We start from the raw sequence: 25,861 nt of genomic DNA on the forward strand, positions 1-25,861 counted from the left end.
ATTTGTTGAATGAATAAGTGAATGGGCAAATAAACAAATGCCTGAGCAGAATGTCCCAGCTCTGATTGCATTCAGTGTCTTGACGGATAAACTTTGTTTTCCTACAGGTAGTAAAAGGGAAAGGCATTTATCTGCTAAACGGAAGGACAATGCTGAAGTCTTCATTCCCAGCAAATCTGAGCCAACCCTGAATCACCAGCCCCCAACCATACTCCCAGAACAGGAGAGGCCCTGCTCCAGTAAGTTCTGGGTGCCCCTGAGCTGGGCTGGATGGGGTCATCTCAGCTGGGGCTGTGATGGAGGAGTAGCCTCCCCACTGAGGGCTGAGCTGATTTTTGGCCACTTTCTGGTTCTACAACAACTACGTGGTTATAGTTGAAAATTGCTTGTATTTTTGTCTTTAAAATTAATTTGCTTAATTTATCTGGGTAATAATACATGCAAATGGTACAAAATTCTAAAGATGGGAAAGTTTATTGTGAATAGTCAATATCCCTGTCTTCGAATGATATGAGAAGTTACGTGTATCGAGCTAGCCACCGATGTAAGCTGCTACTTATATCATCTCATATCTTCCTTATAAGCCAAGCTTTAAGGTAGTCTCTGTAGTTGTACCCATTTCACAGACGAGGAACTGAGGCACAGAGCAGACAATTCACCCAGCTGGAAAGTGGCAGAGAGAGGACTCAAGCCTGGTAAAGTGACTCCACTGCTGTGCCCTTGACCAGGAAACTTCACACATGTGAGGTTACAGGTGTATCAGCTCATCCCGATGCCTAGGCTCGAAACCAGTGGCTGAAGTAGCTCTTTGGGGACCACCTGGTTCTGGGCCGTCTGTGACCCAAGAGAGTTCAAAGAGCTCCAGGCATCCTCATGTTGTCCCAAGATTTTGTCCTGGCTACAATCCAATCCCATCCCAGCTAGTCTTATCAATGACAAAAGCGTTGGTCTGAGCCAGGGCCCTGACCCGTTTTTAGACACACCATTCTTATTCACTGGGGAGCTGGAGAGATTGTTTCCTGTTGGCATGGCTGAGGGACCTGGTGGGAGGAACCAGCCTCCCCAGCAAAAAAGGGGGGACCATCCCACTCCAAACCAGGCTTAAAGCTCTGTCCCAGCTTCTCAGGGCCCATGGAGGCAGGAAGAGGAAGGGGATACCCTGGAGGAAATAATGACAATAATAATTACCACTTACGAATATTTACTCTTTGCTATAGCTGCTAACCAAAAGGTCGGCTATTCAAATCCACCTGCCGCTCCTTGGAAACCTTATGGGGCAGTTCTACTCTGTCCTATAAGGTCACTATGAGTCGAAAACACCTCCGTGGCAACTTTTTTTTTTTTTTTTTAGTTTTATATCAATATTGTCTTGGTTTGGATTCCCCTAGCAGCAGACTCTGAGATAAGGATTTGAGGACAAGTAATTTACTTGGGAGGTGATCCCAGGTCCCAGATAGGGGAGAGGGAAGTGAGACAGAGACAGGAAGGAGCCCAGTTAGGTTCATTAACAAGCAACTTCCACGGGCATGTGGAGCCCCACCTGCCAGGGAATTTCTGGGAGGCAGTGTGGGGCCCAAGCCTCTGTGATTACCAGCGTTCCCCACCAGGGGCCGGGGAGCTGAGCTTTTACACACCCACCCCTCTGGGTCATGGTTGCAGGCTGTTCCTGGGGGGTGTTGACTCTCGAGCACTTCAGGCTTTGCAGGCTCTGGGTGCCAGAGGAGCCTGGAGACAGAGCTGCAGATGTGGCCAGTGGAGCCCTAGCTGCAGGGATAGCAGCAGGCATTATCTGAATCAGCCCTCATCAAGACCCGGTTATGAGAAAAGACTGTCCAAATACAAGACAAGACACGTTGGGTAGCAAGTGATAAAAAGAGTAGTATTAAAAGCGGCTTTAAGCGAAAGGAAACCCTGGCGGCGTAGTGGTTCAGTGCTACGGCTGCTAACCAAAAGGTCGGCAGTTTGAATCCACGAGGTGCTCCTTGGAAACTCTGTGGGGCAGTTCTACTCTGTCCTATAGGGTCACTACGAGTTGGAATTGACTCGACGGCAGCAGGCTTTTGGGGTTTTAAGTGAAAGAGACTACGCTGGCCCTTTGCAACTGAAAAATCCAAAGATGGAGTAATCTTCAGGCATAGCTGGATCAGGGTGACTAAAATATGTCAGCAGTCACCCTTCACCCCCTCTTGGCCCAGTTTTCTTCTTCGTGCCCTTCATTCTCAGACAGGAGGTGCTGAGATGGCCAGCAGGAAGTCCAGGCCGGCAGCCCACCAGCCCAGCCACCCTGGCAGAAAAGAGCGTGGTGACTCTGGGGCCCAAGTGCCTGGTGCAAATCCTGGCCCCAGAACTAATGGACTAAAGAGAGAATTGATATAAAGTGCTTGGAGGAGTGCCTGGCTCAGAGCAAGCACTCAGTCAGGGCCAGTTAGCACTACTCCCAAGACCACCTGCAAAAGCCTGGGCACTGCTTCTCATTGCCCAGCATAGTCATGGGTAGTCACGTGAAGAGACTTGGGTACTGTTACCAGAGGATGGGAGAGTGGGTGCCAGGCAGCAAACTCCAAGAACTCCATTATAGATACTGTTACCCTCTCCCCCCATTTCACAAATGAGGAAACTAAGACTCTGAATACAGAAGTAACTTGCACAGAGTAACACAGACAGAATAGCTAAGCTAGGATACATACCCAGGCTTTTCTGCTCCAAAGCATATACTCTGAATCCCTAGGCTGCCCCTCCTAGAACTGGCTGATTACAGAGGTGGCTGTGGAGCACTACCCCCTCCCGAATCCCCACCTGGTGGACCAGGTGCCTGGTGTAGGTTCTGACAAGCTCAGTTGTGACTCAGGCAGTGTTACCCACAATTTTTCAGTCTGGAACGTGGAGCCCTGGGTTGTAGAATCTAGGCAGCAGTCAGGGCTGGCCGCAAACATTCTGGGGACGTGCTCTGGTCTGTGGACAGGGCCAGCAGGGGCAGGCAGGGCCATGGGGCCCAGGCCCAGGGCTACAGGTCAGGTTATCCATTAGTCCAGCAGAAGGAGGGAATTCCAGGCAGGGTAATAGATCATCTTCATTGACCTCTCCAGAAACCTGTGTATCAAGACCTACTATGTGCCGGGCCCTGTTCCAGGCACTGGAGATGCAATAAACAATACAGACATCATACCTGCTCTCATGCCCTTTACATTTTAGGGAGCAGAGATAGATAACAAACAAGTGAACAAATGGAAAGATTGGATTGTAACAACAGCTGCCAAGATAGCAAGAGAATGAAGATAGGATGAGCAGGCAGGGTGGTCAGAGAAGGCTTCTCTGAGGCGGGGCGGCTTGAGCTTAGATCTGAGTGATATCAAGGATACCCCTTGGCCGAGGGTACAGCATGTACAAAGAGCTGCTCGGATGGCTCAAGAATCAGAAAGGAGGCTGGAGGCTAAAGCATAGGGAGTGAGTATGGGCAGCTGAGATGAGGTCACGGAGGTGGGCAGGGGCCAGAGCACATAAGACCGGGAGAGGGACTCACTGCTGGGGCGCCTCTGCTGCAGGGCCGCCCTGACTTGATTTACATTTTAACCAGATCCCTCTGGCTGCTGTGTGGTGAGTGAGTTGTCGGGGGCCGGGTGGATGTGGGGTGACCAGGAAAGAGGCCGTTGCAGTCATCCAGAATGGAGAGGGTGGTGGTTCAGTCTCTGAGTGTTGCTAATGGATGGCTTCCAGACAGTTCTGGAGGCAGAGTTGTTTGGGTTGCTGAAGATTCGGTTGTAGGGTCAGGAGGGGCAGGTAGGTATAAGACTGGTCATGACTTTTTGTCCTGTACAACCTAGGGTAAGAACCTGGGCACTGGGGACCCTGCAGTGTTGAGGCAAGAGATCTGGGCCTTGATAGTGTTGTGGCGCCCCAGGGGACTCACTTGGATAGGGTAGGTTCTGAGTCTGTGTTACTGGGAAAGGAGACTCAGGACCACGTGGGTCCCCAGAGCTGGCACCTGTGTCTGGACAAGCTACACAGTGCTAGGCCCCTAGCTGGAGAGCGGAAGCCTCTGACCTGTGTCCCACCTCAGCAGGGGGAGAGCTCAGAACCACAGCCAAACAGAGTCTGCAGGTAGGGGGATTGCTTGCCTCCCATCTGGAGGAGCCAGTATCCACTGGGGGTAGATTTAGGACCACTGGTTCCTGGGGACTTCTCAGCAAAACCCAGAGTCTGATAAGAGGCCTGCATGGGGCCTGAGGAAAGTAAAGGTGGGAAGGGGTTCACTGTCAAACCCAAGTGCCAAGGTCACTGCAGCTGATAGGGTTAAAGAGGTTTCACATTTGTAGATAGATATGGAAAGATAGTCTATAGGAGTGAGTCGTAAGATATAACGTGTAAGATGTCACAGAAACCTGGAATTTTGGATCTGTCAGCTTTTGGATGAGATTTGCTTGAGAAGCTGAGAAGGAGTGAGAGAAGAGAAGGGACCATGGGACAAGATGCAGACCCTGGTCAGCTCTTGGTGGAGGATGTGGGTGACAATTCTGCAGGACCTCGTTTCTTCCATGCCCCCCGGGGTTAGCTCCACTGGTGTTACTCAGGTTGACAAGCAACAGTTTGTACTCCTGGTGTTGTCTTAACTCAATGTAAAAATTAGAAAATGGCTTTTCAGAAAGGTCTTCCAAAAGAAGTTGTTAAAAAAAAAAAAAAATGAACCAGGGTAGTGTGCCACTGAGCAAAACGCCCCACCCCTCCTCCCCAAGCCGCAGGTAGGGAGCGGCACAGGGTGGTTGTGACCCCTTCCCAGCCATCCTACTGAGTTCATCAGAGCATCCCTCTTCCATGGATGTGCCACCTTTGCTAGTTTTTGCATGTCCAAGGAATAAAGTTAGCTAACACAAAGCACTGAACTAGCTCTCAGGGGCTGTGTTTTAGCATCACATATGTAATCTTGCATTTCATCACCTCAGCAACCCAGTGTGGTAGGTACCACTTTTATTGACACCATTGTACAGAGGAAACTGAGGCACAGAGAGGCTAAGGAACCTGTCTAAGTTCATTGAGACAGTAAGGCATGGAGCCACTCTTTGAAAACATGGGCTCTAGAGTCTTGTTCTGAACTACTCCACTTGTATGGCACCTCATGGCCAACTCAACTATCATTTGCTTCATATATATCTATATCAACGTAGTCCTAAGTAATAATATCCCTCAAATTCACAGGTTTGAATCATGTTATATTTCTTCTAATGTTCTTTAAAATAAATATGTTACTACTAATATTTTTAAAAGCAATCCACGTGTCAACTAAAATCATCTCGTATATCCTCATGTACAGCACTTTAAGAAGTAGACTTAATTTAGAATCTGCCTTTCTCTAAAAATGTTCTGACTTGGTCTAACAAATCACATACAGTCTGTCATGCAATACTTAGAAAATATATGAGAAAATGAGAGTGAAGGGAAAACCAGGGCAGAAAGGAAATGTACACCAGGGTGAACAAATGAACACCTAAGGTGGGCACAGTTGTGGCTCTGAGCTTCCTGGCTGCCATAGCAAGGTAGCATGCATTCCATTAAAAGAACACGTGTTCATCTGATTGTTCATCTGATTAAAGTCTGATTAACTGCTGTTTCTGGAACTTGGTCCTTAGAGTAATTCGTCCCGTGGGTTCTCTTAAAGAAGATACTGTTTGAGGTAGTGGAATTCTCTTTTTGAACAGGTTTGGAGCTCAGCTTTTATCTGTTAAATATACTTGGCTCCTGCATAAGTCAAATTTGAAGAAAGGGTTCTGTGGCTAAGAGGCAAATCGAAAGCCATGACATTCTCAGCACCCTTGTGCTGAAGTGGGATTACAGTGGAGCCACATCTCACACAGAGATTGGGCTCTCAAGGTAGCAAAAAGTGTAGGTGGTCAAAGCTACCCTTGGAAATCCCTCACATGGCTGCCTGAGTGCAGCATACAGCGCTTTATCTGGACAACCCCTCAGCAAGCCCAAGAGAATTGGTCTCTGCTCCAGTGTGGGAACAATCACCTCTTCTTGATAAAGCCCTCATTGAAGTAGTTGGCTTTGCTTAGGGCGTGGGATGTGGGGAAAAATTGTGTTTTTAAATGCTGGCATTACACTGAGGGAACTGAGATGTTCACACCACAATAAGCCCAAGGGACCCTAGACTTTCTGAGAGGACAGTGGAGTCGCAAACCACCTCGCACCCCTCCAGGCAAGTTCAGAGGGTAGACTTGCCTACATGCTTTACTTTATATCTACTAAGGCTTTTTTGGTGCATACAAAATTAGACTTTTTACATCTTCCTAGTGAACTGAACCTTTTATCAGTATTAATCTCTCTCATGACGCTTTCTTTCTAGTAATGCTTTTTGCCTTAAGGTCAGCTTTGTTTGATACAGAGCTATACCAGCTTTCTTTTGGTTAATGTTTACATGGTATATATTTTTTTCATCCTTTTACTTTCAGACATCCTGCATTGTTGTATTAAGATTTGTCTCTTGTAAACAGCCTGTAATTGGTTTTTATTTTTATCCTTTAACCATCTATGTGTTTTAATGACAGCATTTAGTCCGTTTACGTTTAATGTAATTGCTGATATATCTGAGTTTAAATCTACCATCTTATTTTTGCTTTTTATTTGTTCCGCCTGTTTTATGTTCCTTTCTTGCCCTCTTTTGAACTGATTACTTTGTATTATTCCTTTTTTCCTCTCTATTAGCTTGTTAGTTATACATTCTTTTATTATTCTTTTAGTCATTACCAGAGATTGCAACATGCATTCTTGACTTATTAAAGTCTACTTTAAATTAGCAAGCTTACCACTTCTCACTCAGTAGGAGGACCTTACAATTCAGCAACTCCATTTACTCCCGTCCCAACTGAAATGCTATTATTGTCATACGTTTTAATTCTCTCTAGATTTTAGACCCTGCTAGGCACTATTTATTATTATTTTATAGTCAGTAGTAATTTGGATTTACCCACATTGTTAACCTTTCTGTGCCCTTCACTCCTGGCCTATTTCCAAGTTACCCTGGCTCTCAGACTATAGCTCCTGTGTCTGTCACAAGCTCTGCTCATCTTCCCAGCCCTGTAGCCGCCCTCATCAGAACCAGCAGCGCCTCAAGGGGAGATGCTGGGTGCACCTCCCTGGCTTTCCGTCTCCTCCTTGCTCTTGTCCCTATAATTCTCCCTAGCCCCATTATCTCTCCATGCTTTCAAATCCATTTCTTTTTCAAGCAGATTTTTATAGTATTTGGCCAAGGCTTTCTAGGGACCTGCACTGGGGATGGGTTGATCTGAATTAGCTAGTCTGCCCTTACCAGAAGCATAACCTATTGCCTGTACTCCTTAAGAGTTATTTCTCCCCCGTCCCTTTTTCTTTTGCCAAGCCCATAAAATCGAATCTGTATCAATTAAATGTGCATATGATGCAACTCCGTGATAGCTTAATTCCTCGCTATTACTGTAATTGTCTCTGGTTCTAATGAAAGGGCCTTGTGTCCTATATTACTCCAGGCTGTATCCATGAGCCTTCCAAGAAATGAATATAACCTCCTTCCAGAGACCTGTTGTCTTCCTGAGGGTGAGAGAACGTTAGTCTTTAATGCAGAAGGTTTACTGTCCAGGTTGTCAGAGTGCTCTAAGGAAGCGATATGATCTGAACCACTTTTCCCAGACAAGCTGCCAACCATAGAAGTAAAGTAACACCCCTCAGTGTGGCTACCTTAGAGAAGCCTGAGCCCTGTAGTTAGCATTTCTGTCAGGAGAAACCTGCAGCAGAAAGACCATCTGCCAATCTCCAAAGTCTCATAACATTGGCCAGCATTCATTAATAGCAAGTGAAAGAAAACCAAAGTGACTTAAGCAATGAAGGAAAATATCTTGTTCACAGAACCGAAAAGTCCCACCTATACATGGGCCTCAGGCATGGCAAGATCCAGGTGCTCAGATAATGTCATCAGGAAGCTGTTTCTTCATCCTTTAGCTCCACTTGCTTCCTGTCCAGTGGTTCTCAGACTTGTGAATGTGCCTCAGAATTACTTGCAAGGCCAATTAAAACACAGATTGCTGGCTTCCACCCCTAGAGTTTGATTCAGCACATCTGTGGTAGAACCTAAGCTTTTTTATTTCGAACAAGATCCTGGATGGTGATGTCACTGGCCCAGGGACCATACTTTGAGAACCACAGCTCTACACAGGTGCTTCACTTGTGGCCCAAAGATGGCCCCCAGTGGCTCCAGACTTCCTTCTACCAGCAGCCCCAGGGGAAAGAGGGTGCTCCTTTTCTAATAGTTCCAGAAAGAATTCCTCAACCAGCTCTTTGATGAACCAACCTCCATGGCCAGAAAGGTATAGTTCTCTCATTGCCCAAGACAATGTTTGAAATCAGGCAACCCTGAAAAACCCACCAACTCAGATTTACCCAAACCCTGTTGACTGAGAAGAGTGGGAAAGGGTGGTTCCCTAAAGGAAAACTTGCGTGCTGTGACTAAAAGAAGGGAGGACGAAGGCAACTACTGTTCATTCTATGTAAAAACTAACCACAAGACATTTTGCTACAAGTTCTTCAGAGGCAGGATATGGAGCAAAGAACTGTAACATCCAAGAGGAAAGACTAGAAGCCATTTAGTCCAGGGGTCCTGATGACCTTCCTTGAAAATCATGTTTGTTCCTGGGCCCAGGAAGTGACAGCAGCTGGAAGGATGTGTGTTAAGGTATTCAAATAGTATCTGTGGAGAGGCCCAAGAACAAGCTTTAGTGATGGGAAGAGAACAGGCGTTGGTGACCGTGACCAGTCATGTATTTCTACTCTGTATTGCTGCCTAACAAACCACCCCAGCGGCCCTTTTATTGTTGCTCATGAGTGTATAGGTTGACTGGTGTTATGGATTGAATTCTGTCTCCCCCAAAAATATGTGTTGTAAATCTGAACCCCTATACCTGTGGCTGTCATTCCGTTTGGGAATAAGTTTTCTTTGTTATGTTAAGAGCCATACCAATGTAGGGTATGTTTTAAGCCAATTGCTTTGAGATATAAAAAGAGCCGATTAGGACAGAAAAGCAAGAAAAGATGGAGGAAGATAGATGCCATGCCACATGAAGATCGTCAAGGAGCCAAGGAAAAGAGACAGGGACCTTCCCCCAGAGCCAACAGAGAAAAAAAAAGGCCTCGTCTAGAGCCAGCACCCTGAATTCAAACTTCTAGCTTCCTAAACAGTAAGAAAATTAATTTCTGCTTGTTAAAGCTACTGACTTGTGGTATTTCTGTTACAGTAGCACTAGATAACTAAGACAACTGGGCGGATCTGCAATGAGCCAGCAGGTTGGCTGGGGTAGGTGGTCTAGGATGGCCTCGCTCATGACTGGCAGTCTAGCTAGTGAGCCATCCAACGCCCCTCCATCCTCATGCCTTTGTGGTAACTTGTCACATTCATGGCAGATCTCCTGAATTGATACTCCTTTTGTTTCTCTGTGAGGCAGAAGCCAGCCGAGTGCTGGTGAAGTGAAGGGAAAGGGAACTCACTGGAAGAGGGATGGTTTTCAACCAGAAAAGAGCAGCTTGGGATAAATTAAAATGTGGACTTTTGCTTTTGCTGGTGGCACAGATTCATTGTGTGCCTAAATCCACCATCCTCTAGATCTATGATGAGAATAAATCTGCCATCATACGGTGTTCAGGCCAGTGCAAAAATGGCTCACCCAAATGAGAGACGAGAGTGTCAAGAAGAGTTAAAAGGTGGCTCCCTGGTGTGGGCTGGGGAGAGGACAGTGAACACACGCTGGTCAGCAGAAATGCAATTTGGGAGAATGTGGGCATTTATACAGACATTTCTGAGAAGCCACGGGCGGGGAAAGCTCTGGAAGTGGAGCTGCTGAGTTGACCTTCACTCAGAGGAAAGGGTGATTTAATTTTTAAAACCATCCTCTTAGCATAATATGACTCAAAGGACACAGCCGGCACCTCGACAATCACATTGCCTGAGAAACATTCCCTCCCAAATGAAAGACACTCGGGGGCAGGAAGGTCCGTGAATATCCTTTTCCAAGAAGAGGCCAGCAGAGGCTGCAGGCAGCCAAGGACAGACTGCCTCCTCTGCTCAGGCCACGCAGCAGGCTTCCTGATGACCTCAGGTGTGCGCTCTGTCAGTCCCAGTCGCAGACCATCAAGGCACAAGAAAGAGCAAGAGCCTCTTGGCCACATGATGGCAGGCCAGTAGAAAGCCTAGTGTCCCCACACAACTCTGCTTAAATGGATTTTATACGTGCTCTTTATGGGAAATGGAGAAGGAGCTCATGAATTTTAGGTTCTGCTCATTCTGGTGCTGGCTCGAGCTTCCCACCACGCTGGCATTGGCACCCCCAAATTTCAGGGTGCTGGGGCATTTTTTTAGCTTTATACACAATCTTAGTCCTTTATTTAGAGGCTCTTTAAAGGGTCGGAAGGGAGCTTGAAGTTCTCAGTTGTACGGGGAAGCCATGTGCTTTAGTGACATTCACAAACACCCAGATTGACATAGTTGGGGGTTGAAGTCATTTTCTGTCCATTCATTTGGCAAAAGTTACCGTGTCAGTCTCCAGGGCTGTAATGGTAAACACGATGGGGTGGCCTCAGGAAGCAGTATGTGGCCTTGAGGCTGTGCAGGAACTGAGCCTGAAACTTCTCTACCCTCAGTGCCTGCTACTCTTGGTTGCCCATTCCAGGCCCCCAGCCATTCCTTGCTTTGCCGAGCTCTGCCTACCTGACACGTGTTCCCTCAGCCGGGAACAGCCTGTCCACAGTATCTGTGGGCTCCCAGCTTTCAGACCTCCGCTCGGATGTCACCTCAGAGACTCTGTCCCCAAATGTGCTGCCTCAAATAGTATCCCCTCCCCTGCCATCATTTCCAGCCCTGCATCCTGCTCTTTTGTTCCTCCTAGCACTCATCACCCTGACGCAATTATGTGTGCAGCTAGCTGCCTGTTAAGTGTCTTCTTGACGCCTGACTGTGAGGGCAGTGAGCCAGGGGCATGCCTGACTCACCCCTTCTAAATCCCCTGCCCCAAGCAGCATCTTGGTCAACAAGCTAGTGGAGGTCGAGAACCTGTCTTTCAGTGACTTTTGCCTTGTGGGCAGCATGTTTCTGCTTCAGTTATTCTTGGAGCAAGGTTGTGTTTGTACTTGAAGGTTTTCAGCGCCAGCTCCAGTGTAGCTTAAGACCATGCTTTTTAGCTTCCTTTTTCCTGTCCTCCCAGCTATTTCAGGGACTGGATGCCTCTGCACCAAGTGACGAAGATCTCCATGTGGTTCTTATCTTGTCCCCACCTACATTTCCGTAACAATAGGGTCCTCACCATCAGTTTGTGAGGCCCCTTCCCGCCTTCACGTTCCCTGCCCTTTGCCTGTTTTACTGTCTAATCCCTCCAGTTGCAGAGCAGACCAAGTAACAGAAAAAAAAAAAGACAAACAAGGGAGGATAAAGGTGAAGGAGGGGCCTTGATCAGGGTGAGCAGGATTCCATGTCACATTTCCAGCAGCTCCTTACTTCTATGTCTCTGGTGCTTCCCCAGAGACAGTAGTACATCACAGTCCGAGAATACCCACTCAGTGTGCATTGCCCGGGCCAGCCCTCTGCAGGCCCTGTGAGGAGTCCTTAGGGTCCTCTTGACCACCCCACTGAGCCGCTGGGACCGCATGCATGGGCTCTGTTGGTCCTCACAACGCTTCTTCAAAATTGACATCAGTTGTGGACAAATTGTTGTTGTTGTTAGGTGCCGTCGAGTTGGCTCTGACTCATAGCAACCCTACGTACAACAGAACTAAACACTGCCTGGCCCTGCGCCATCCTTATAATCGTTATGCTTGAGCCCATTTTCGCAGCCACTGTGTCAATCCACCTCGCTGAGGGTCTTCCTTTTTTCCGCCGACCCTGTACTTTGCCAAGCATCATGTCCTTCTCCAGAGACTGATCCCTCCTGACAACATGTCCAAAGTATGTAAGATGCAGTCTCGCCATCCTTGCTTCTAAGGAGCATTCTGGTTGTACTTATTCTAAGACAGATTTATTCATTCTTCTGGCAGTCCATGGTATATTCAATATTCTTCGCCAACACCACAATTCAAAGGCGTCAACTCTGCTTCCATCTTCCTTATTCATTGTCCAGCTTTCACATGCATATGATGCTATTGAAAATACCATGGGTTGGGTCAGGCGCACCCTTAGTCTTTCTTCAAGGTGACATCTTTGCTTTTCAACACTTTAAAAAGGTCCTTTGCAGCAGATTTACCTAATGCAATGCGTCTTTTGATTTCTTGACTGCTGCTTCCATGGCTATTGATTGTGGATCCAAGTAAAATGAAATCCTTGACAACTTCAGTCTTTTCTCCATTTATCATGATGTTGCTCATTGGTCCAGTTGTGAGGATTTTTGTTTTCTTTATGTTGAGGTGTAATCCATACTGAAGGCTGTGGTCCTTGATCTTCATTAATAAGTGCTTCAAGTCCTCTTCACTTTCAGCAAGCAAGGTTGTGTCATCTGCATAACCCAGGTTGTTAACGAGTCTTCCACCAATCCTGATGCCCCGTTCTTCTTCATATAGCCCAGCTTCTCGGATTATTTATTCAGCATACAGATTGAATAGGTATGGTGAAAAAATACAACCCTGGCGCACACCTTTCCTGACTTTAAACCAATCAGTATCCCCTTGTTCTGTCCAAACAGCTGCCTCTTGCTCTGTGTAAAGGTTCCTCATGAGTACAATTAAGTGTTCTGGAATTCCCATTCTTCACAACGTTATCCATAATTTGTTATGACCCACACAGTCGAATGCCTTTGCATAGTCAATAAAACACAGGTAAACATCCTTCTGGTATTCTGTGCTTTCAGCCAGGATCCATCTGACATCAGCAATGATATCCCTGGTTCCACATCCTCTTCTGAAACCAGCCTGAATTTCTGGCAGTTCCCTGTCGATATACTGCTGCAGCTGTTTTTGAATGATCTTCAGCAAAATTTTGCTTGCTTGTGTTATTAATGATATTGTTCTATAATTTCCACATTCAGTTGGATTGCCTTTCTTGGGAATAGGCATAAATATGGATCTCTTCCAGTCAGTTGGCCAGGTAGCTGTCTTCCATATGTCTTGGCATAGATGAGTGAGCACCTCCAGTGCTGCATCCATTTGTTGAAACATCTCAACGGATATTCCATCAATTCCTGGAGGCTTGTTTTTCGCCAGTGCCTTCAGAGCAGCTTGGACTTCTTCCTTCAGTACCATCAGTTCCTGATCATATGCTACCTCTTGAAATGGTTGAACATCGACTAATTCTTTTCGGTATAGTGACTCTGTGTATTCCTTCCATCTTCTTTTGATGCTTCCTGCATCATTTAATATTTTCCCCATAGAATCCTTCACTATTGCAACTCGAGGCTTGAATTTTGTCTTCAGTTCTTTCTGCTTGAGAAACACCGAGCGTGTTCTTCCCTTTTGGTTTTCCATTTCCAGCTCTTTGCACATGTCATTATAATGCTTTACTTTGTCTTCTTGAGCCACCCTTTGAAATCTTCTCTTCAGTTCTTTTACTTCATCAATTCTTCCTTTTGCTTTAGCTGCTCGACATTCGAGAGCAAGTTTCAGAGTCTCCTCCGACATCCATTTTGGTCTTTTCTTTCTTTCCTGTCTTTTCAGTACCTCTTGCTTTCTTCATGGATGATGTCCTTGATGTCATTCCACAACTCGTCTGGCTTTCGGTCACCAGTGTTCAATGCGTCAAATCTCTTCCTGAGATCGTCTCTAAATTCAGGTGGCTTATACTCAAGGTCATATTTTGGGTCTCGTGGACTTGCTCTGATTTTCTTCAGTTTCAGCTTGAACTTGCATATGAGCAATTGATGGTCTGTTCCACAGTCAGCCCCTGGCCTTGTTCCAAGTGATGATATTGAGCTTTTCCATTGTCTCTTTCCATAGATGTAGTCAATTTGATTTCTGTGTGCTCCATCTGGCGAGGTCCATGTGTATAGTTGCCATTTATGTTGGTGAAAGAAGGTATTTGTGATGAAAAAGTCGTTGGTCTTGCAAAATTCTATCATTCGATCTCTGGCATTGTTTCTATCACCAAGACCATATTTTCCAACTATTGATCCTTCTTTGTTTCCAACTTTCGCATTAAATTACCAGTAATTATCAATGCATCTTGATTGCATGTTCGATCAATTTCAGACTGCAGCAGCTGATAAAAATCTTCTATTTCTTTATCTTTGGCCCTAGTGGTTGGTTCATATATTTGAATAATAGTCGTAATAACTGGTCTTCCTTGTAGGCGTATGGATATTATTCTATCACTGACAGCAGTGTACTTCAGGGTAGATCTTGACATGTTCTTTTTGACAATGAATGCAACACCATTCCTCTTCAAGTTGTCATTCCCAGCATAGTAGACTGTATGATCGTCTGATTCAAAAATGGCCAATACCAGCCCATTTCAGCTCACTAATGCCTAGGATATCGATGTTTATGCATTCCATTTCATTTTTGACAATTTCTAATTTCCCTAGATTCATACTTCATACATTCCAGGTTCCGATTATTAATGGATGTTTGCAGCTGTTTCTTCTCATTTTGAGTCATGCCACATCAGCAAATGAAGGTCCCGAAAGCTTTACTCCATCCACGTCATTAAGGTCGACTTTACTTTGAGGAGGCAGCTCTTCCCCAGTCATCTTCTGAGTGCCTTCCAACCTGGGGGGCTCATCTTCCAGCACTATATCGGACAATGTTCTGCTGTTATTCATAAGGTTTTCACTGGCTAATGCTTTTCAGAAGTAGACTGCCAGGTCCTTCTTCCTAGTCTGTCTTAGTCTGGAAGCTCAGCTGAAACCTGTCCACCATGAGTGACCCTGCTAGTATCTGAATACCGGTGGCATAGCTTCCAGCATCACAGCAACACTTAAGCCCCCACAGTACGACAAACTGACAGACACGTAGGGGTATGGACAAATAAATTCACCTAAATTTCAGATTCTACCTTTTCTTGGAAAAAAAAAAATGTATTTGGCAACACTAGAGTGACAATCCTATATGGCAAGCATGGGCTGGAGCTGGGAGGTTGCTGCTTGTTCATTGGGGCTGTACCCTCACGTTCTGTCTCAGTCATGTAGTGCCTGCCTCTGGTCTGGGGGCATTTGTGTTTGTAGCCCCTCTCCTTTTAGTTTAGCTTTTCCTTGAAAACCGACAGTCCCCATCAGCCCAGTCTCTGGTGCTACTAGAAGCCAGCGCAGTAGAACTGCTGTGTTTTCTTCTGTCCCCTGCTAATGCTGCTCTTGACATTGCTACTTGAACTCTCATTCAGACACAACATCCTAATAGGAGTGTAACAGCAGGGTCAAGTGCTTCAACAGGAATCTTTAATAATCAATGGCTGATGGTTTACTGAGATCATGAAGATGAAGGGATGCTGTTTTCTGAACAAGTCTTGCTCCAGGCCAATAAATAAATATATATACATATATATATATATATTTTTTTTTCCCCCTGGAGAGGTTATACCTGCGAATTCCCAATTAGTTTATTATAAAAAGAAAAAAAATCCCGTTGCCGTCGAGTCGATTCTGACTCATAGCAACCCTGTGGGACAGGGTAGAACGTTCCCGTAGAGTTTCCAAGGAGCGCCTGGTGGATTCGAACTGCCGACCTTTTGGTTAGCAGCCATGGCTCTTAACCACTACACCACCAGGGTTTCCAGTTTATTATAGGCCACCGTTAATGTCAGTCTTTGATATTACCATTAGGTGATGCAATCCAGTTTCCTTGGTTGAATTCACATCTCCAGCCCTGACCTCCCTCCCAAACTCCAGACTCATGTACACATGCTGACTCAACAGCCCCACTTTGATGCCACAATCGCTCCTCAAACCCAACTTGTCCAAAGCTGAGTTCCTACTTTTCCCTTCCAAACCTGCTCCACCCACAGCCTTCCCCAGCTCAGGTGAGGGTGACTGCATTGTCCACTTCCTTAGGCCAAAACCCTTGGAGTTATTTGTAGCTTCCTTTCTTTCTCCCTCACCCACATCCTACCCATCAGGAATCTTGTTGGCTCTGTCTTCGGTATATCTCCAGAACCTGGACACAATCTCTATCTGCCCTCCAGTGCTGCCATTGCTTCTCGCCTGGGAGACAGCAGTCGCTCCTAACTTGTCTCCCTGTTTGTACCCTCGCCTTCCTTCAGTCTATTTTCCTCTCAGCACCTAAGTCAAATCAAGTCCGCCCTGCTCTAAATCCTTCATTGGCCCGTCATTTTACGTAGAATGACAGTCTTACAGTGGCCTCCGAGGCCCCTCAGCCTTCTCTAACATATAGCCCTGCGTGCCCTGCTCCAGCCCCAGCTGCGTGTTGCCGCTCTGTGAATACACCACACGCTTTCCACCTAACGGCACTGCCTAGGAGGCACCAGGTACACTGAGGCCCACCTTGCCAGCTGTCCTTGTACTTCTGATCTCCCTTACCCTGCTCTTCTTGTTTTTCAATATCATTTTCCGCCACTTCATGCTCTGTATTGTTTATTTATTATGTCTATGGCTTTTTATAGCCACGTAGTACTCTGCTGAGTGGATGTACCAAAATTTGTCTTATTTAGCCATTCTTGTTAGGGATTTTTTGCATATCACTTTAAAACCTGTTGCCATCGAGTTGATTCTGACTCATAGCAACCCTACAGGACAGAGTAGAACTGCCCACATAGAGTTTCCAAGGAGCCCCTGGTGGATTCGAACTGCTGACCTTTTGATTAGCAGCCTAAGCTCTTAACAACTACGCCACCAGGGTTTCCGTGCGTATCACTTTATAAAACCCATTTTCCATACATTGAGACTTCCACGATTGACGGCAACTTTGTGATACATTTTTTTTTTTAATTAAGGTATGATTGCTTTGCGATACTTGGTACACAAGCAAGAGCAAAACAAAATAAAGCAAAAACACTATAAAATACTCGTCCCTCTCCATGATATGATTCCGTATAGGTACAGGTGAGCCTCATTTTTATGAATTCCACATGTGCCAAAGGGCCTCCTCGTTAAAATTTATTTGTAACCCCCAAATCAGTACTCATGGCACTTTTGCAGTCATTTGTAGACGTGTGCAGAGCTTCAGCAACGCGCAGGTTCCCAGCCGAGGTCAAACAGGGTGGAGCTTGCCTGTGAACAAGTGTCTCAGTGTTCATACTATATACAAGTACCCTCTTGGCAGTCTACTTGGTGCCATATTTTTTGCAATTTTGTGCTTTTTATTGGTGATTTTGCTGCTTTAAAATGGCCCCCAAGTGTAGAGCTGATGTGCTCTCTAGTGTTCCTAAGTGCTAGAAGGCTGTGATGTGCCTTATGGAAAAAATGTATGTGTTGGATAAACATCGTTCAGGCATGAGTTATAGTGCTGTTGGCCGTGAGTCCCATGTTAATGAATCAATAATATATGTTAAATAAATTAAAAAAAAAAAAAAGACCAAACCCCATTGCTGTCGGGTCTGACTCATAGCAACCCTATTAGGACAGAGTAAGTTGTCTTTAAACAGAAAATAAAAATACTAAATGTAAAATAAGGCTATGTATTGATCCGTTGACGACAGTGTTGTGGCCAGAAGCTCATAGGAGCCTAACCTTGTATTTTCCCTAGGAGCAATGGTTGAGTATTTGCTAACTCAGTGTTTGCAGTGACTACTGCAAATAACACGAATCAACTTCATTTTGTTATAGTTATTTTTTAATAATTTTTTATGTTGATACAATTTTAAACTTACAGAAAACTTTTAATGTAAAATCAACTCCCATATAACCCTCCATCCAGATTCACCAGCCGCTGGCATTTTGCCCCAATTGCTTTATCGTATTCTCTACCTACCTTATCTATCTGCACATATGTATATATGTATATATTCAAATCATTTGAGATTAAGTTGCGCACATCATTCTCTATGCCCGTGAGCACTGCAGTATGTATATCCTAGGGCATTTATTTTACCAGACCACAGTATAGTGATCAAATTTAGAACAGTTTGCACTTATAAGCCACAGACTATATTCAGATTTCTCCATTTGTCCCAATAATGCTGTGTCTAGCAATGTTTTTTGCAGGCCAGTATCCAGTACAGGATCATACATGCATTCACTTGCCATATCCGGAACAGCCTCCAGTCTGTCTTTGTCTTTCATGACCTTGATATTTTTGGAGAGTACAGTTCCAGCTGTTCTATAGAATGTTCCTCAATTTGGGTCTAATAGCCTTTCAGCTGCACTCCGAGAATGTGATCTGAAGAAGTATCCTCCTGTTTTCTGCCCCCCAGGGCCCGGAAGCCGACGAGAGAGACCCCTGTCAGCAACCCGAAAAACCGTGCTCAAGGCTGAGGACCGGGAGGAAGACGCCTCGGCTGTGCTCAGAGCCATCCAGGTGGAGAACGAAGCCCTGCAGAGGGCGATCCTCCGCAGAAAGGCTGAGCCTCCAGCCAGCCAGCTGCAGGTGTGTTCAAAGGCAGAGGGGAGGAGCTGAGCACTGTGGGGCCCACTCAGGCCAGGCAGCTCTCTTCACCCAGCTGAAAAGAGCCCATGGTGAGGAGAGAGCAGATGGGAGGTTTCACTTGCCTCAGACTCATCTGCATTTCCACTGCTCCACGGGACATCACTTGCTGACCTGCCAAAGTTCCCCTTTCCTCCACCTTCTTTCAGTTTTGTGTTTACTTCACAAAGAGCCTAGGTTGGAGGCAAATATCCCTCCAGTCCTTGCTGACATCTCTACCAACAAGAAATGGGTCCCTCACACCAGGGATGCAAACTGGGGAAGGGAGAGGCTGGGGAGGAGGGAGAGAACAGGTCAGTGAAAGAATGAGCGAGAAACATGAAAGAACCTGGCTCTGGCTTCTCTGGAAAGGTCTTCTTCCCCAGAGCTGAGCGGAGGAGCATGAGCCCTCCAGGCCTCTGTAGTCCTCACACTCCCTGTTTTCCTACCTGTGGCCCATTTCACTTGGTCGTGAAATCTCCCTGGCCCTCCAGGTGTTGACTCTGTGCCCCCTGCCTGCAGCTTTGAGCAGCAAGCCAGAGGATAAACGGTGGGGTGGGGTAGGGAGTCCTGAGCATATGAAAGCCTTGGGCATACCTCAGTGTGCACGTCCTTTCTTGGAAGCAGGTTCCCTGACTCACTATTGAAACCCTTTCTCTGACCTTGTCCCACTTGATGCTCACAGTAACAGGCAGGCCTTGCTTCAGAGCCCCATGTTGTAGAGATAAATTGCTCTGCCACCCAGAGAAGCCAAGTAGCCCGCTCAGGGCATGTCTTTGGAAGTGGCTGGGGGCTGCCTGTGCACACTTCTGGTGGCGCTCCAGGCCCAATTGCAGGGCTGCTCTCTGGTGCTCCGTCAAGCAGCACCTGTTGTCTCTTTTCTGGGAGCTCTGTGCTTTGGCCCTGCTGTTTATGACTGTCCGTCTTGAGAAGGTCCCTGTCCCTCTCAGGGCCCTCATCTGCCAGGTGAAGAATGCAGTGAGTGGCTTTGGCCTGACCTCCTATCATGTGATTATATCATTCCAGGATGCAGAGGAGCCTCCGGCAAAACCGCAGGCCAGTCTGCTGAAGGGCAAGGAAGAGACATTGTCCCTTGAGGTCAGTGAAAGACAGAGATGAACAACAAAGGGCCCCGCCGACCACACACACGCGCACAGCACACAGTGTCCAGAGCTCTCCTCCACGAGGCCCCAGCACTTGGTCTCTGTACCCAGGGAAGTGAATAGCACCCATGTCCTTCTGCCCATTTTCCAGATGAGGAGATGGAGACTGGAGTGACTTGCCCAAGGGTACAAGTTGAAGTCAAGACTCACACCCAGGCCTGCTGATTCAATTTCTTGTTAAGTTTCTCTTTCCTGACACACACACACACACGAATCATAGCAACCCTATAGGACAGAGAACTTCCCTATAGGGTTTCTAAGGAGTGGCTGGTGGATTCGACAAAAGCATACAAAAACAGGTCTTAGTATCCTGAATAAATAAATTATATCTATATCTATCTGGATCTATTTGGCCTATCTCAGCAAAGATGCCCCCAGCAGATAATGACAGATTACTGAAACTCCCGGGATTGCCTGTGTTAGATCCTGTGCAGGCCCAGGCCCTGTGCTCAGAATACTTAGGTGACTAAGACAGATGCCCCCAGCCTTAGGGAGTTTACAGGCAACAAGCAAATAAAGCACTAAATTTAGAGAGGGAAGACCATAAGGTGGCCAATGGGCAAGAGACTGTCAGGCAGTAGAATGGCAACCGCCTCCAACTGGGTGGTCAAGAAGGCTCCTCAGGAGGTGTCTCATGTAAGCTGAGACCTGCCTGTTAAGAAGGAGACAACCAGCAACAGGGAACAGCATTCCAGGTGAAAGGAATAGCTAGGGCAAAAGCTTTGAAGTAGGAATTAGCTGGCTTGATCAAGGAGTAGGAAGGAGTCTGACATGTGGTGGGGAAGGGAGACGGGGAAAGAAGGGAGAGATGAGAAAAGACAGAGAGGAGGGGCAGGGAGAGGGTGAGGTCAGGAAGAGGGTGAGGGGCAGGGAGAGGGAGGGGAGAAGGAAGAGGGGAGGGAGAAGGGAAAGAAGGGGGAAAAGGAGAGAGGGTGGGGGAAAAGGAGAGAGGGTGGGGGGAAGGGAGAGTGGGGGAAGGGAGAGTGGAGGATGGGAGAGAAGAGAAAAGAGGTGGAGAATTGAGAGGAAGGAGGGAGAGAGGGAAGGAAGGAGAGAGGATGGGGGAAGGAGGAAGGGAAAAATGAGGGGAAGGGAGTGGGAGAAAGGAGAAGGTGGAGGGGAAAGGAGAGAGGGTGGGGAAGGAGAAGGGTGGAGGGGTGGGGAGGGGAAGGAGAGAGTGTCCAAGTGGAGGTAGGGTGGTAGATGGGGCAACACCCCAAAGCACTGTGGTAGCTTTCTTTTTTTTATTGTCCCTGACTCATCCATGAGCCCTGGTGCTCTTGGCTGCTAACCAAAAGGCCTCTGGTTGGATGTAGCCCACCAGCAGCTCCTCGGGAGAAAGATGTGGCAGTCTGCTTCCATAAAGATTTCAGCCTTGGAAACCCTATGGGGCTAGTTCTAGTCTGTCCTGTTGGGTTCCTATGAGCCGGAATCAACTGGACGGCAGTGGGTTTGGTTCAGTTTTGTGAACTCGCCCATTATTTCCTGGTCGCCTAACTGTCTCCAGCTGGTGTTTCTGGCAGGCCTTCGACACTGCCCTTTCTCCCTACCATGGTCCAGGATTTCTGGATGATCTGACTTGCGACCCTCAGAGTTTCTGACAGCTCAGAACATTGGCAGATAGAGAACAGACCACGCTTCTCGTTTAGATAATAAATGAAAAAGAAGGGGAAAAGCTTGGAGGATTAGAAAAGGCAGAGCCTAATGATGTTACTGGAATTCTAGGTGGACTCTGGTTACTTTGTAGCAAACAGAACAAGGGTTCAGGTGAGACAGTGAAATGTTTTGATAAGAAACATTTTTCAATAGCACATTGAAACCGATTGGTGCCTCGGACCCCCCAGACCATAAAGAAGTGAGTTCCTGCCATTTTGCAAGGATGTGAGAGGGGATTCTTGATCTAATCAGCTCAGGCAGATACTGTCTGTCTCCCAGTCTTGTTTCCCACAATAGGCTTGTGCCCTGAAACGCACGTCCACTTGACCAGGGCTTCACTGTGGCTTGGGTCAGGAATATTGTTCCAACATCTGTTTAATAAGCTCATCCATTCTCAGCTGCCTCCCATCATCACCTCGGCGACCACCATGCAGGAACCAGAGCCTGGGCCTGAGCCATCCAGGGCAGCAGAGGGAGCCAGAGGCATCAGTGATGCCGGTGATAAAAGCAGCCTTTTGGGAAGCAGGTACTGAGCAAGGCTGACTGAAAAAAACTGAAACAGAAAAAGTCATATCAGTACAGCCATAAGGATCTTCTTAGCTATGGTTTTGCTTTGCATTTTCTATGCTACTCTAGATCATTTTAAGCTGTCCCTCTAGACAGCACCCTGCCTCAGCCCTCCAACCCTAAAGCACAAAATTGACTTAGTTTCTCTCAGGGAGGTGGCTCTGGCTTGCTCAGCCGGGTCCCAATCTGTGTAAAATTCCACCCTTCCCAAAGGTTTCTGCTGGAGTACCCCACAAAGCAGAGGAAAGCAAACTTGTTCCCAGCTGACCCTGGGGGTAGGGGGTGGGGGGGGCGGGGCAGGAGACAAAGCAGCCACGCCAGCACCATGTCCTTTGGCCCCTTCTTTCTGTTAAAAGTTTGTCCAAATGTAGCATCGTGTCCATTAACACGCAGCATCCCTGTCAGTTTAATTATCAAAATAAAGGCCTCCTCCATCTTCAGGCAAAATCGGTGCTTCAGAAAGACACATGAAGTTGAGCCTGCAGTTCCAAGCATGCCACAGCCAAAGCCACACTCCCGGGCTGCTGGGCAGAGCTGTGCGCATTGTAGACTGTGCCAAGTACCTGGTCGAGAGGCATGATGGGCTGAAACCCAGCCTGACACTGGACTGCATCAGCCCAGGAGGGGTGGGGTCTTTTTCTCTATACTGCCGAGGCCAAGCCAGGAGCCCCCCAGGTTGATGTCCCACCAGAGGAGCTCCTGTTTCTGATTTGCAGAAAAACTGAATAGGCTAAAGGCAGCCCTATGTGTTCCTCCGAGAGCCTGAAGACCACAGACCAGAAACTGGCTGCAGACCACCTTGGCCATAAATGAGAACTTGCAACTTCCCCAGATGTGAAAGGCTTGGGCCATGAGGATATTTTGCAGCGGATGGCATTTCATTTGCAGGGAGCACACAGACAACCAAATGCTTCTTTCTTCATCATCAAGATGCTTTGTGCATCAGGGACTCGGGGTACCCAGCCGCAAACAGCGCGTGTGGGGTCCGTTTGCAAACAACTCGGGCACATCCCTGGCCATGCAATGCCTGTGTCCTCATTCCGGAACAAGAGGCGCACAGCAGATCTCTAGACTGGGGGTTGGCAAACTTTCTCTGTAAAGGGACAGATAGCAAATACTTTGTTGTTGCCACCTGCCATCAAGTCAGCCCCTGACTCATGGTGACCCCGTGCACAACAAAACAAAACGCCGCCCAGTCCTGCACCATCCCCATCATCAATTATGGATCAGATCGTTGTGATCCATAAGATTTGCACTGGCTGATTTTTGGAAGTAGGTTGCCAGGCCTTTCTTCCTAGTCCATCTTAGTCTGAAAGCCCTGCTGAAACCTGTTCAGCATCATAGCAACATGCAAACCTCCACTGACAGACTGATGGTGGTTATGCATGAGGTGCATTGGCCAGGAATTGAACCCAGGTCTCCTGCATGGAAGGCAAGAAGTCTACTCTTAAACCGCCGCTGCCAATAAATTACTTTAGGCATTGCTTTAAAAAAAAAAAAAAATTCATTGGCTCACAGGCCATTAAAAAAAACAATCCGCAGGCCAGATTTGACCTGCAGGCCGTTGTTTGCCAACCCCCGTTCTAGCCTCTTAGGAGTTCTGTTAGCTTAAGTAGGTCCGCTGGCAGCCTTGCCCCAAGCAGGGTTTCTCTTACTTGACTCTGATTTCATCAGTAATTGTACAGTTATTTATAAAGGGAGAAAAACAGTGTGAGCGTTCCTTTGAACTGTCTGAAGGTGGAGACTTCCTTCTCAGATTGTTACTTCTCTTTGAGTTAGAAAATTAAGTGTGGCAACCTGGGTGGGAACGTTCTCTTTGGTGTATCATCTGTTACTACCTGTTTACTAAAGCAGAATCTCATTTCAGACAACAGCAGAAGCTTCTGAAAGTCCCCCAGGCCATCGAAAGTGACTCTACCCCCCTCAGCCGGGGGCTTTCACCCACTGAGGAGCAAGTGCCAGACCCAGAGGTGAGAGCCTCGACTTACGGAAATTTCCACATGCATTCAGTGCGCTGCCCAAGAGCCGAGGCTGGAAGGGCCCTCGGAGCAGTCGTTTCTGTTCCGTGGGGATCGCTCTGACAATGGTAACCTTGGCATCTTCCTACCCGAGTCTCTGTCCCTCCTCCCTGGCACACAGATGCACATGTGATGGAGTGGGAGAAGGAGAGAAGGAAGGATGTGGGCCAGAAGATTCACCAGAGAGAGAAGCCCATCCATACAAAAGGCAATATAAATAGCTTGTAAGCCCGTAGGAAAATGTCCGGCATTGCTGGTAATCAAAAAATGCAAATTAGACCAACCTTCATGTCCCATTTGATATCTGAGCTAACAAATTATTTTGAATGATAACATCTGGTACTGGCAAGGTTACAGTAAAACTGCTGCAGTCATATACCCTACTGGTGGCAGTACAAGTTGGTGAAACCCTCTTGAAAAGCAGAATGGCTGAACTTAGCAAGAGTCGCAGAAATACTTACGTCTTCCAACCCAGTGGAGCCCTGGTCACACAGTGGTTAAGACCTATGGCAAGCTACGGCTGCTAACCAAAAGGATGGCAGTTTGAATCCACCAGCCACTCCTTGGAAACCCTATGGAGCAGTTCTACCCTGTCCTAGCGGGTCGCTATGAGTCGTAACCAACTCTACGGCAACGGTTTTCCAACCCAATAACCCCACTTACTATCCTAAGGAAATAGCTCGACAGATATAAAAAACTATAGGCACAAAAATGTCTGTCGTTGTTAGGTGCTGTTGAGTCGGCTCTGACTCATAGTGACCCTGTGTAAAACAACCCTTTTTTTTTTCCTTCTTCATTTTTTTTCCTACCTAAATAATGGTGCGGTAGACGTCTTTAGACATTTTTTCAAAGACGTCTACTGCACCATTATTAGAAGTGGATAAGAAAATGAACAAAAAAAAACCCGTGGAAATAACCTAAATGTTTCATAATAATGGAGTTAACCAGGAAAGTATCAGCCCAGCGCAGTAGTATAAAAGACGGAAATTGTCGTTATGGAGATTTTACAGATAGAAAATGTTAAGGATATAAAGTTAACTGCAGAAGGTGCCATTAATCTTCATCAAGACCAATGTGATTGCAACGACTGTGCAAAGATATGGCGGTGAGCACGCTGGCAGAGCTGGAAGGTCCTCTGCAGAAGCAGACAGGTTGTGTCACAGTGGTAGGATAGTGAGGGATCCTTTCTTTTGTGTTGAAAGGTCTGTGTCCTGACATAAACTTCTCGCTCCTTCCTCTATCCAAATCATACTTATAATTATTTGGTACAGTGGTTGTCTTAGTCATCTAGTGCTGCTATAACAGAAATACCACAAGTGGATGGCTTTAACAAAGAGAAGTTTATTTTCTCACAGTCCAGTAGGCTAGAGGTCCGAATTCAGGGGAAGACTTCCTGTTCTCTGTCAGTTCTGGAGGCAGGTCCTTGTCATCAGTCTTCCCTTGGTCTGGGAGCATCTCAGCACAGGAGCCTCAGGTCCAAAGGACACTCTCTGCTCCCGGTGCTGCTTTCGTGGTGGTATGAGATCCCCCTGTCTCTCTGCTCACTTCTCTCTTTCATATCTCAAAAGAGATTGACTTAAGACACTGTCTAATCTTGTAGACCTCATCAGTGTAACTGCTGCTAATCCATCTTATTACATCATAGTGACAGGATTTTTAACACATAGGGAAATTACATCAGATGATAAAATGGTAGACAGTCATCTAATACTGGGAATCATGACCTAGCCAAGTTGACAGATATTTGGGGGGACACAATTCAATCCATGACAGTGGTGAAACAACCTTATGATTGGCCAGTTGGGACCTAACAGGAAGGCATCCCCCCAAAAAAAGCTACATGTAAAAAGCATGTGGTTTCAGAAAGAGCCCTGGACCTAGACAAGATATCCAGCTTTGACCCTGGAGCCATCATTTTGAAGGTTAAGTGCTCTCTGGTCCTGCAGTCTGTGGCTG

At 46.8% G+C, this 25,861-nt stretch overlaps 1 protein-coding gene across 16 annotated transcripts in view; it reads left to right on the top strand.

Annotated features, from left to right (window-relative positions):
- Positions 1-25,861, top strand: part of KATNIP (katanin interacting protein) — a 212,891-nt gene that overhangs the window by 104,750 nt on the left and 82,280 nt on the right. For all 16 annotated transcript variants that reach the window (XR_010323659.1, XM_064295743.1, XM_064295745.1 and 13 more), the window contains 5 exons: positions 108-239; positions 18,293-18,465; positions 19,528-19,599; positions 21,719-21,846; positions 23,755-23,857. Coding sequence is in view for 15 of the 16 variants with exons in the window: in XM_064295743.1 (XP_064151813.1) it covers positions 108-239; positions 18,293-18,465; positions 19,528-19,599; positions 21,719-21,846; positions 23,755-23,857 (608 nt within the window). In the remaining variant the exon portion in view is untranslated. The remainder of the gene's footprint in view (positions 1-107; positions 240-18,292; positions 18,466-19,527; positions 19,600-21,718; positions 21,847-23,754; positions 23,858-25,861) is intronic.

Source organism: Loxodonta africana, chromosome 12 (genome assembly GCF_030014295.1).
Source record: "Loxodonta africana isolate mLoxAfr1 chromosome 12, mLoxAfr1.hap2, whole genome shotgun sequence".
Lineage (NCBI taxonomy): Eukaryota > Metazoa > Chordata > Mammalia > Proboscidea > Elephantidae > Loxodonta > Loxodonta africana.